The sequence below is a fragment of the Triticum dicoccoides genome, chromosome 3B (genome assembly GCF_002162155.2).
Source record: "Triticum dicoccoides isolate Atlit2015 ecotype Zavitan chromosome 3B, WEW_v2.0, whole genome shotgun sequence".
NCBI classification, from domain to species: Eukaryota; Viridiplantae; Streptophyta; class Magnoliopsida; order Poales; family Poaceae; genus Triticum; species Triticum dicoccoides.
In genome coordinates, this window is record NC_041385.1 from 159,473,150 (window position 1) to 159,484,269 (window position 11,120).

At 46.1% G+C, this 11,120-nt stretch overlaps 2 protein-coding genes across 2 annotated transcripts; one reads left to right on the top strand and one right to left on the bottom strand.

Annotated features, from left to right (window-relative positions):
- Positions 1–1,223: 1,223 nt before the first annotated feature.
- On the top strand, positions 1,224–5,301 carry LOC119279427 (B3 domain-containing protein Os03g0620400-like). Its single transcript, XM_037560663.1, has 10 exons — positions 1,224–1,259; positions 1,650–1,718; positions 1,890–1,969; positions 2,521–2,650; positions 2,729–2,764; positions 3,143–3,620; positions 3,747–3,973; positions 4,093–4,525; positions 4,623–4,822; positions 4,926–5,301. Exons 1-10 carry the CDS (start codon positions 1,224–1,226, stop codon positions 5,187–5,189), a joined length of 1,953 nt encoding a protein of 650 aa, XP_037416560.1. The 3' UTR covers positions 5,190–5,301.
- A 214-nt stretch (positions 5,302–5,515) lies between these two features.
- LOC119275326 (NF-X1-type zinc finger protein NFXL2-like) lies at positions 5,516–10,774 on the bottom strand. The gene is made up of 13 exons (XM_037556150.1): positions 9,518–10,774; positions 8,971–9,084; positions 8,841–8,896; positions 8,463–8,529; positions 8,102–8,194; positions 7,791–7,876; positions 7,533–7,695; positions 7,189–7,389; positions 6,850–7,040; positions 6,620–6,701; positions 6,221–6,427; positions 6,007–6,096; positions 5,516–5,923 (listed from the first exon to the last, which is right to left on the bottom strand). Exons 1-13 carry the CDS (start codon positions 10,715–10,717, stop codon positions 5,768–5,770), a joined length of 2,706 nt encoding a protein of 901 aa, XP_037412047.1. The 5' UTR covers positions 10,718–10,774; the 3' UTR covers positions 5,516–5,767.
- Positions 10,775–11,120: the final 346 nt, after the last annotated feature.

Genomic DNA, 11,120 nt, shown 5'->3' on the forward strand with positions numbered 1-11,120 from the left:
AGAGTAGGATGCACTACTACTCATGGTAACACAAGGGTGAACTCGGCTGCCCCTGAAAGAGCGACAACTGCTCATGGTCATGGTGCAACAACAATGGCAAAGGCGGCGCCACCCACCCCGAAAACCCTCCGTGTCAACAAACAGCAAGATGATGGTAGCACACCCAGATGCCCTGCCCTTACTAGTAGACTAGAGCGATTTTGTTCATTTGAAATTCCTCTTCTGTCTAAGTCATGTTGAAATTTTGTTCAGGCTGCAACCATGGTCGTCAGAGTCAGAGAGCACGGCAGCTACCAAAGCTGGAGCCTCCTTACGTGATATCATCCACGGCACGCCTGACTGAGGAGCAGGAGAGGGAGGTGGACCAGACAGCCCGCGCCATCGGGTCTCGGGTCCCCGTCTACGTCTCGGTGATGAACAGGAGCAGCGTCGGCGTAGGCAACGTTATCTACAACGTAGTAAGTCGTAAGTGTTTTCCTAAGCTGTCATTATGATCAGGTGTAATACTAGTACATCTCTGTTGTTGTTCACTTCGTTTGAATGAATGGTTTGGCAGACCATTTCCGGGGCGTATGCTTGTGACGCTTGTGAGGAAGAAGAAGGAGTGGGAGGTCGAGATGTGCGCGCGCGGCTGCGGGCGGACGCTTGCGCGGGGCTGGCGTGATTTTGTCCGCGACAATCGGCTGCGGGTGCAGGACGTGTGCCTGTTCCAGCCCACAGAGAAGAACCACGAGAGCCTTACCATGACGGTCCACATCATCCGTCACAGCGGCAAGCGGCAGCAGTAGCTTCTCTTCTCTTTCAGCACACGAGGTCGATTTGCCGGTGGTAGCTCTTCTGCTTGTATTGTGTGTGCTTTTGGTGGTCTTGTGCTAGTCTGAAAACTTTGTTGCGGTAGTGGCTACTATCCAGAACCTGTGTTTATGAATTATGATGGCTAACCAGCTGTCTGCTGTGCAATTTATCAAGAGTCCGTCTAGCAACTCAGAGAGTTTAGCTAATGCTAGGCTGGGCTTGCGGACCATTGCGAGTAGTAACCGAGGTCGATGCAAAGGTACATGGACCTGCTGGGCATAACACCAGCGCACAAGCTATAGAAGTCGATGGATGCTCTAGTAGTACTTCATCTCCGGCCTTAGCAGATTATCATCGAACTCGTGTAACATGACAGGTTTAGTTGACGCGATCTTGTAATATTAGTTGTAAATATCAGTATGTCGTCCATGCCACAGTTTCTGGAAGATCATAGTAGCTCGCAAGTATGTTTGTCTTTCCTACATCAGCATCAGCATAATAGCAAGGCTGTGGGATTTTATTGTTTGAAACTTTGGATATAAGTTAGTTAAGTGCAATACAAACATGCATGAGTTTTCTGGGCGTTTTTGCGTTTGTGCACCATATTAAAAGTTGTTCAACTTACCAGCAAGTGGTTGCTGTTAAGTTGGAGGCTCAGTTGCTTCCCTGAGTGTTGGCCTGAGCTCCTTCTCTCCGCACGGCAGTGCTATGCAGTATGCACACACTGAGTGACTGAACATAACTGGTGCAGAGGCATCTTGGCAAAGCTAGAGGTGGCATAATAACGTTGCCCTTATTTTTTCAAGACTTTTCATCTCAGTCTAGCCCAGGATATTATTACTTCTGTATCTTAGACTTGCCAGTGCTTCATGATCAGCAGAGAATATCATGGCAGATTTCTCCAGATTCCCTGCCAGCCCAAGGTAACTTCATGTACTGCCAATACCTGCATGCATATATTGTACTGTCTCTTCATGAAGCTCCTTTCAATACCTTTTCAGGACAGACATGATTACCTTTGGTGTCTTCTTTTGTTTCGGCAAAGATGCTTCATGGTGCACAAAAATGTACTAAAACTACCACTACTTTATAAGGCCGCTTGTGTACATATATGTATCAGCAGCGCTGAGCCTTCTTCTCTGAATCACCATTGCATCCTGGAGCTGCTTTGCCACGGTAAGGTGCCTCCTCCTCTCTCCTACGTCCTACTACCAGCAGAAAAGGAACGAGATGGTTAAGACTTCAGAGCAGCTAGCTGTTCACTTTAATGCTGCGATTTCTCTGGTTTTGGATATGAGTGCATGAACAACATCTTTCCTTGCTTTGATTTGTCCCAGTCTCCCATTTTTGTACTGGGTAGTTCTGCTAGATTCACACCTTTTCTTTCTTCCTTCGATTGCAGCTTTTCTGTGTTATTTGCACTTTCAGTAGAAAGATTGTGTCCATGTTTTTGGTTTTCAAGCTAGGAACTTGCAATAAGAGGGACATATACATACTATCTTTATTACAAACTGCCATAACATGAAAATGGTTTGCACTCTCTAGGAAGGAGATCACTACTCCCTCCAATACATATTGGTTTAGTACAAAGTTGGTACAATGTTGTACTAAACCAACATCAATTAATATGGATGGAGAATTTTGTACTAAACCAGCATCAATTAATATGGATCGGAGGGAGAACTTGCTTTGTTGAATGTGCAACTGACATAAGCTGCATATTTCACTTCATATGGCTGGACTAGCTTCCCAGATGAAGAGATCTTGTGACTGCTGCAAGAGATATGCTGACCATTTGGATGGAAGGATGAAGTGTTTCTGCAGACGCATGACTGCTAATTTCAGACATGGCATGGTAAGCTCGTTATAAGTTAGTTTCTCAAGTATACCAGACAACTTTTTCTTCTTCTTTTTTAGAATGTTTTATATGTAGGATCTGTTGGAATTGGTAGTGGATAGTTGCTTACTGGTTAGAAGAAATTGATCCTAGTGTAGTTGGTGCTAAACAGACACAGAGAAGTGAATAGATTCTGAAGACCATTGCTACTGAACATAAGTATGTACTAGTTTAAACTTATGGGTTCAAGGCCAGCAGTAAATCCTGTAAGGCTGGAAAATTGTAGCAAAAGAAATTGTACGTTATCTGTTCTGATTTCTAAACCAATCTTGTGATGTGTCGTTGTGGTTAATACAGTACATGTTCTTCATTTATCAACCCATTTCCCCAATAATCTATGTATAACACATACTAGTAATTTTTACATTGCATCTACATCGTATTTTCTGTTGCTAAACCCAACTAGGAAATTGCTGGGCTTGCCTACACCAATTAATATGTCTCTTACAGGCTATACCGAACAAGTTCATAGACCATTTCGGTGGAAAGATCTCAAGGACCATCGAACTGGAATCCCATAACGGAAGCATGTACACCGTTGAAGTCTCCAAGCTTATGAACGAAACGGTCCTCCGGCGGCGTGGTTGGGAGGCGTTTGTCAATGCGCATTCCATCGAGGAGAACGACTCGTTGCTGTTTCGCCACATTGAGAAGTCGCTATTCGAGGTCCTGGTGCTCGACTCTGATGACTGTGAGAAAGTGCTTCCCTCTGCTGGCATCAAAGTTGCTTCTTGTAATGTTCAAGAAAGCAGCAGCGTGGATTATATTGATATATCAAGCAGCGTGGGTTATATTGATATATCAAGCAGCTCGGGTGATGATACCACAAGATCTCCGGGAAGCAAACGGTTTGCTACGTGTGAAAGAGGCGACTCAAGCCATCCTAGAAAAACTGCCGTAAACGACTCCTCGTCTGAGGAGGATTCAGGTTACATTGTGTTATTGTTTTGTGCATTAGCACTACTTTCTGAACTATGTGTCCACAACACATTGCGTATCTTAGATTTTGTTTATTGCCGCGGTTTTAACTAACTATTGAGTTCCTTCTGTACAGGAGAAGACAGTGACGCGAAGGCAGAGGAACATTCTGAAGATGAATCGTCTTTTGGGCTAGATGATGTACGTCAGACACCTTGCACAGGGCGCGACTATGTCTTGTCCCTAAATGCTCGTCTGTCTGGAGCTCAGGAGGAGAGAGTAACTAGGCTTCTCCAGGCTGTTCGAGCCAAGACTCCCGTGTTCGTGGCCATCATGAAAATGAACACACGGATTCATACTACTGTAAGTTTTGATCTGGGCTTATTTTTCCTCAAGGTTAAAATCTTGAAATGCTAAACTTGTAGAATTGTACGTATATGTTTGATCCACCACTGATACCGCGCCTCCATCTGGAAAATCAGGTGATCCCCAAGCTTTTTGCAGAGGAGCACTTCCCGCGTGAAAGTCAGAACCTGACGCTGCAGCGGCCAGGCAAGAGCAAGAAGTGGCACCCATGGTTTTACATAAGGAAGAGTCAATGTGGGCATGTCCTCACCGGGTCTCGCTGGGTAGGCTTCCTCCGTGACAATGGCGTGCAGGAGGGAGATCTCTGCGTCTTCCAACCAATGAAGGGCACTGGCACCAGGAGCAAATTCACAGTCCATCTGCTTCACGAGCCCTTGGGTGCAAATGGAAGTACTGGTCCGAAGAAAAGAGTAGGAAACACAAGGGTGAACACGGCTGCCCCTGAAAGATCAACCACTGCTCATGGTCATGGTGCAACAACAATGGCAAAGGCGGCGCCACATCCAGACGCCCCGACAACCCTCCGTGTCAACAAGGAGCAAGATGATGGTAGCACATCCAGACGCCCTGCTCTTAGTAGTAGACTAGAGCGATTTGATTCATTTGAAATTCCTCTTCTGTCTAAGCCATGTTGAATTTTGCTCAGGGTGCAACCATGGTCGTCAGCAAGCACGCCAACACCCAAAGCCGGCGCGTCCCTACGTATTGTCATCCACCGCACGCCTGACCGAGGAGCAGGAGAGGGAGGTGGACCGGACAGCCCGTGCCATCGGGTCTTGGGTCCCCGCCTACGTCTCGGTGATGAACAGGAGCAGCGTCGGCGTGGGCAACAGGATCTACAACGTAGTAAGTTGCAAGTGTCTTCCTAAGCTGTCATTATGATCAGGTGTAATACTAGTAGTACTTCTTTGTTGTTGCTCACTTCGTTTGAACGAATGGTTTTTGGCAGAGCATTTCCTGTGCGTATGCTGCCGAGTATCTTCCACTCGGGGAGCGGGTCGCCGTGACGCTCGTGAGGAGGAAGAAGGCGTGGGAGGTCGAGATGCGCGCGCGCGGCGGCGGGCGAGCGCTGGCGCATGGCTGGCGTGGTTTCGCCCGCGACAACCGGCTGCGGGTGCAGGACGTGTGCCTGTTCCAGCCCATGGAGAAGAACCACGAGAGCCTTACCATGACCGTCCACATCATCCGTCGCACCGGCAAGCGGCAGCAGTAGTCTCTCTTCTGTTTTAGCGCACCTTGTCGATTTGCCGCTGGCAGTAGCTCTTCTGCTTGTATTGTGTGAGCTTTTGGTGCTAGTGCTGGTCTGAAAACTTTGTTGGTGTAGTACTATGGCCAGTGGCTACTCTCCAGAACCTGTGTTTATGATGGCTAACCAGCTGTGTGCTATGCAATTTATCAAAAATGTTAGGCTGGGCTTGTCACTTGTGGACCATTGCGAGTAGTAACTGCGGTCAATGCAGATGTAAAAATGGGCTTAGGGCGTTTGTGCATTTCCAAAAATTCTCAACAAAATGCATGTGCTTGCACAGACGTGTCAAGTTGAAAAAATTGCGGACTCCTAAGTGTTTTCACCACCCATATATTAGGCAGATATCATTTGTGCATTTACAGCGACTCAACAACATAATTCAGACACAATACAACAGTCATCTTCCTTTTGATACAACGAGGGAGCGAAAGAATGGCAACCTTCACTTAAATGTCTCCAAAACTGGACTGCGGCGTCAAACGGTCGTCTCAAAAACTGATAAGTGGGGGCACAACAAGAGTCAATCTATAGTTCTGTACTTTTTACAGCCTTTCAGCCCTCAGAAGCCTTTCCCTGGCCTTCTGCTCTTCCATTTCGTTCATCCAATCCGAAATCTGGTAGACGCCTTTCCAAATAACTAGTCCCAGCACCACCAATCCAGCTAACGCAGTTATCACCACGAGATACCACTTGATTCGCTGCAAAATTGCGAGTGTATTGTAAGGAGAAGATACTTAGCAAACCTAATAATCTGAGCATCACATCTGTATATTTTACACACCTGCCACATTGAAACCTGAACAGGTTCCTGTGCTCCGCGGTCACGCTTCTTCCTACGTTTGGGCACGTTTGCGACTTCTGCAGCAGGGTTCTACATGGAAATTTCAGGATATGAGCACTCATTCAATAATTAACCACAGAATCTAACTGTTTGGTGGTAAAGCCTCAGCAGATAAAAACAATGTGTTCCATACTACGATGGTAGGATCTGGTACCTTATTCTCCTGAACTTTCCGTTGATGTAACTCTGCAGCTGGAACATTGACCTTTTTCACACAATCTCCACCACATGCAATTAGGCCAACTCCAAACTGGCCTTTTGCTACTTCTTTTGGGTCACGACCAGACCTTCGGTACTCCTTGAGAACATCTTGACATACCCACTCTTTTTTCAGGGTGTTGCATGCACAACGTACATTAACCTTCAAATATATCAAACATGCAGAGGAATAAATACAGATAAGAAGGTATAGCTTGAAATTGCAGGATTAAAACTTGCTTTAACCTTTCAACGGAGCAACATATCCAAAAACTTCTCGACTAAAGTTTCATCAGCTAAACAGATCGAGCACCTGATAACTTGCTGGTTACAGATAAATATGCCGATGCCATACCTTTTTCATGCACTGATCCACTGACGGGCATTGACCAGGGTGACATATTTCTGAGCACAGATGGGGGCAATTTGGTAGTTTCCTGCACGATGCCATAAAATAATAGATCCAAGAACTCAGTACTATGAAGTTATAAATTCAATTAAAGAAATTTGAGTAACATTTGTGAACGTGTTTTTGTGCGAGCATTCATAACAGAAACAATTAGAAACCGGGAATTGGTGACTGACCTATGACACGGGCCACCACAGGACCTCACTTTCAGCTGTTGCTTGGCATTTAAGTTGTTATAGTACATACACTCGAAAGCATGTGTCATAGCACCACAATGACATGATCTTTTAACAAGGGCTTTGCAAGGTAGACAATCGCTTAGATGACACCGCAAAGGGCAAGGATGTGAACAAGGAGGATCCCTGGCCTGGCAGGAGCATTAAGATTAAACATCATGCACCAAGCTTAAAACTTAAAAGAAAAATGCGGAGCTCAACTAGCCATTTCACATTAAAGTTTATAAACAAAACAACCAAACTGAAGGTATTGCAAAGCGAAATAAAAAAAGAACTGACCCTTTGACAAGGAAGATTGCATCTTTCGCAAGGCTCGGCAAGAGTGTTCTTTCTACTGAGAGATAATATGGTATCAGCCTTACGTTGATCCGATGGAATCTCTAACACATGGCAATCCTTTGTGCAGTAATGGTTACCACAGTGGAGAAGGTTTCCACATAAATTCTGACAGGGAAATTGCCTGCTTTTGGAGCAAGGTATCTGCAAAAACACGAAAAAAAGAAATTGTATGTTATAATCAGGTGTAAAAGCAAGCACATGTGAGGCATGCTCAAATGTGCAAGAGAGGGAGAGAAGGGGGGAGGTAAATTGACCAAAAGATGGCCATGTTATTCAAAACTTACTGCACGTTCTTGGCCTAGATGCTCTCCAAAACATGGCACCAAGACTACTACTTGGCATGGTGGGCATGGAGTTCCAGGCGTACATTCTATATGCTTTTCCATTTTCTTTTTCATTGGTTTAACTGTGAACTCGGGGTTCGGTGGAGGAATAGAGCCATGACACCTGGGTAGTGTTAAGATTGTTAGACATCAGAGGACACTGTAGTTCGTGGAATACTGCTGCTATGACACACTCAGCATATAAATTAAACACTGAACCTTTCTTTACACTTGTGGCCACAAGAAAGTTGTTCCCCGCAGATCAGTTTGCAAGGTGGACAGGCTCCATAGTGGCATTTATGGGGCTAAAGGAAGGAGATCAAAATGTCAAGTAAATTCTGAGGACCAATTTATAATAGCCGAAGTAATTAAATACTCAGGAATGACATGCAACTAAATTCACAAGAACAAACTTTGAACAACAACAATGTGACAAATACCCTTGCAGTGGCAATCAGCAATAAAAGTTATCAAGAGATTATCATTAATGAGCAATGGCAATGTTACAGAAAAGAGGCGGAACAGTTTACCCGGCATTCAAGCTTGTGTCTGCAAAGACGATCTATATTGCATCTTTTTGAGCATTTGGGAGGTTTTTGATTCTTCTCGGTCCCACAAGGAACCTACAAGAGAATTATGCATTCAAATCTACGAAGGAAACTTAGCAACTAGTGGGGCAGGAGACACATGATAAGGAACTTGTACTGTGTAATGAAACTGGAGAAAGAATTAACATTTAGGGAAGTGCACGAGATCGTGTAAAAATGATTTGATTGCAATGCAGCTGTTGCGTGATAATTATGTGTCCTAATCATCTAACGAAGTAGATAGGATCAAATATAACTCATACAACAAAATGAACAACAGAATTAAGAGTCTACCAATTTCAACCTCAAAGTATGTTTTCCCACAGAAACATGAGATGGTCTTCATCAAAGGACAAGGTGAACAAGCGCCTCTGCAAACAAAAGGAACAAAATGTTACTAGAAAAGTAGGGTTTCAGTTCATACAAATGAATTAAGATCACAGCTTCAAAACTACAGACACAGGTTTTCCATCCAAAAATGAAATGGGACTATTCCAGATGAAAACAACACGACATATTTTGATTTTTGAGTTCCTGACATTTGTTGTGTGGCACTTCTGGTATTTTAACATGGTCTTGCAGTTCAAAATGAGAGCACATACATGTATGCCTGTAGCAATGCAAGTAGAACTAAACAATAGCAAGTGACAAGCCAAAGATGCACAGTTGATTACGGCAATACCTGTGGCATGGAGAGAGACACTTATGGTTTCCACATCTGAGCCTCCTATCACAAGTCTACAAGCATTGATCTTTTTAGTGCTTGAAACTTGAAATGAGCCAAAATCATGAAAAGCGAAAAAAAAATGTACCTCTGCGCAGGGTGGGCAATCCCCAACACAACAACGTCGCTTACAAGCGTGGCGTCCACAGGCACGTAAACGCTGACATTTTCTTTCGCAGGTCAAGTCTTGGTGGCAAGGCAGCTGATACAATGCATCACGAGAATTGGGGAATTTAGCCATTTGCTGTCTAATAAGCAATATCGTAGAAGTATACCTAACAAGCTGTAGCATTACTAGTGGACCAGATTAAGGAGAAAGAAAAATAACCAATTGCTATTTATTGTTACTCTGTTAGGTAGTATGCATTGCAAGGGGTAACGTTGGACTCAAAAATCAATTTGAATCACATGAGCATTCAGGCATTCTATGTTTGTCCACTAACTACTAAGAACTGTCTAAAAGTAAATTTAAACAACTGGTCTTTGCATGCAGCAATTGCTTGCAGATACCATCCTGCCAATCAGGTGCAACTAGTTTAGTGTTGTTAACTGCCTGCAAGTGCTTGAATATCTGTTTTGCTTACTCCTTGCAAGTTTAAAGATTATGATCACAAACATGTTATGTAGATATGTACCTCCTTCTTCAGACCACCACAGCGGCAGGACTTTTTTATCACAAGCCGGCAGGTCACGTCACATGGGCCACGATGGCACCGCTCGGGGCACTTGTGCCGTCCGCACCCAAGCACCTTCTCACAAGTCGATCCACATGTCGCGGCCTCCACATCACACTCCAACCTTGGATAATCCTTCTTGCCACAAGGGCAAGTCCGCTGCCCACGAAGCGGACATTCCCCACACTTCCCACCATGGCATCCCCTCTCACACCGATGCTTCCCACACTCCAGCATCCCACTACACTCCCTCTTACACTGGAAAACTCTTTCAGAGCACAGCCTCTCCACCATTGTCTCTCCACACTCACATTTGTGATTCCCCCGCACAGCACACGGTGGGCATGGCCCATCATGGCAATCCACCGGACAACGGTGGAGTTCACAGCTAAGACGTTTATTGCATTTACCCTTACAAGAATAGCGCTGATGTGCACAGCGCCGGGGCTCACGGTGTGCCCCGCAGAAGCACTGAGCGTTAGGAACAACAGCTGGGCAGGGAGGACATGGTCCAGGGTGGCAAAGCAGGAGGCAGGTGTGCTCGCAGCCGGAGTCGGGGTTTGAATTGAGGCGGCGGCCACAGACGTCGCCACAGGAGTGGGGAAGGATCCAGGGGTCCGCGGGAGGGTCTTCAGTCTTGGAGCAGAAGCAGTGGTAGGAGGTGGGGGTCTGGGATTTGGGGTAGGCGACGCGGCACTTGGGGCAGCCCCAGGTGGGGGAAGGAGCGGCGGAGGCTGACTGGTGTGCCCATGACTGGATGCAGGGGAGGTGGAGAAGGGCAAAGCATGAGGCGGAGCATGACCAGACGGGATCCGAGGGGCGGATGGGGTCCAAGCAGATCAGGCACGGCGGGGATCGGCGGCGCGCGGCGGAGTTGAGGAAGATGCCGACTTTCGAGAGGTCAGCGCCATTCCCGGCGACGGAGAGGTAGGTGGAGAGGACGGACGCAGTCGCCGGGTCGCAGGCGCTGAGATCGGTCTCTTCCCCGGAGGAGGAGTAGGACGAGGGATCAGAATCGGAGACGTGGCTAGGGTTCGACGGCGGGGGCGCGGGGGCAGGTAAGGGTGCTGGTTTACGGGTGGTGGCGGTAGCAGTAGTGAAAGGAGCTGGTTTCCGCGAAGAGGATGCGGCGGCGGCCGCCGCGGCGTAGGAGGACGGCATCGCCGGCGTTGAGGTGGTCGCTGGAGATCGGTGGTGCGCGCGAGATTTGTGAGGGGAATGCTGCTTTTGCAGTTAGGTCCGAGATATTTCGTACACCTATCACTTTTTTTTTTAGAATTGGCATTTTCTTTTTGTAAGAAATGGTACCTCTAAAATTTGTGTGTGTAGGGGTGGGGAGCTACACGTCCACAAGCTAAGGCCTCCTTTGGTTTGTAGAAATTTTAGAGGATAGGATTCTTATAGGATTTTTTCCTTTAGAGCCCTTTGGTTCATAGGAATGGATTCCTATTCCTATATAGGATTGGTTCCTATCCTCCGCATTTCATAGGAAAATAAAAATGAGCCTAGACTCAATGAAAAAATTCCTTTGGTGTCAACCAAATGACATCTCGTTTCCTATTCC

What these genes read in the sequence shown, in the direction of transcription:
- LOC119275326 (XM_037556150.1), bottom strand. Translation starts at nt 10,717, where the DNA reads ATGCCGTCCTCCTACGCCGCGGCGGCCGCCGCCGCATCCTCTTCGCGG. An exon ending in TGGATCAGTGCATGAAAAAG is followed by an intron (nt 6,428 to 6,619) that starts GTATGGCATCGG and finishes ATATATTTGAAG; the next exon opens with GTTAATGTACGTTGTGCATG. An exon ending in TTCAGGTTTCAATGTGGCAG is followed by an intron (nt 5,924 to 6,006) that starts GTGTGTAAAATA and finishes GCAATTTTGCAG; the next exon opens with CGAATCAAGTGGTATCTCGT.
- LOC119279427 (XM_037560663.1), top strand. Translation starts at nt 1,224, where the DNA reads ATGCCACAGTTTCTGGAAGATCATAGTAGCTCGCAA. An exon ending in AAGATCATAGTAGCTCGCAA is followed by an intron (nt 1,260 to 1,649) that starts GTATGTTTGTCT and finishes TCTGTATCTTAG; the next exon opens with ACTTGCCAGTGCTTCATGAT. An exon ending in CTCGTCTGAGGAGGATTCAG is followed by an intron (nt 3,621 to 3,746) that starts GTTACATTGTGT and finishes CCTTCTGTACAG; the next exon opens with GAGAAGACAGTGACGCGAAG.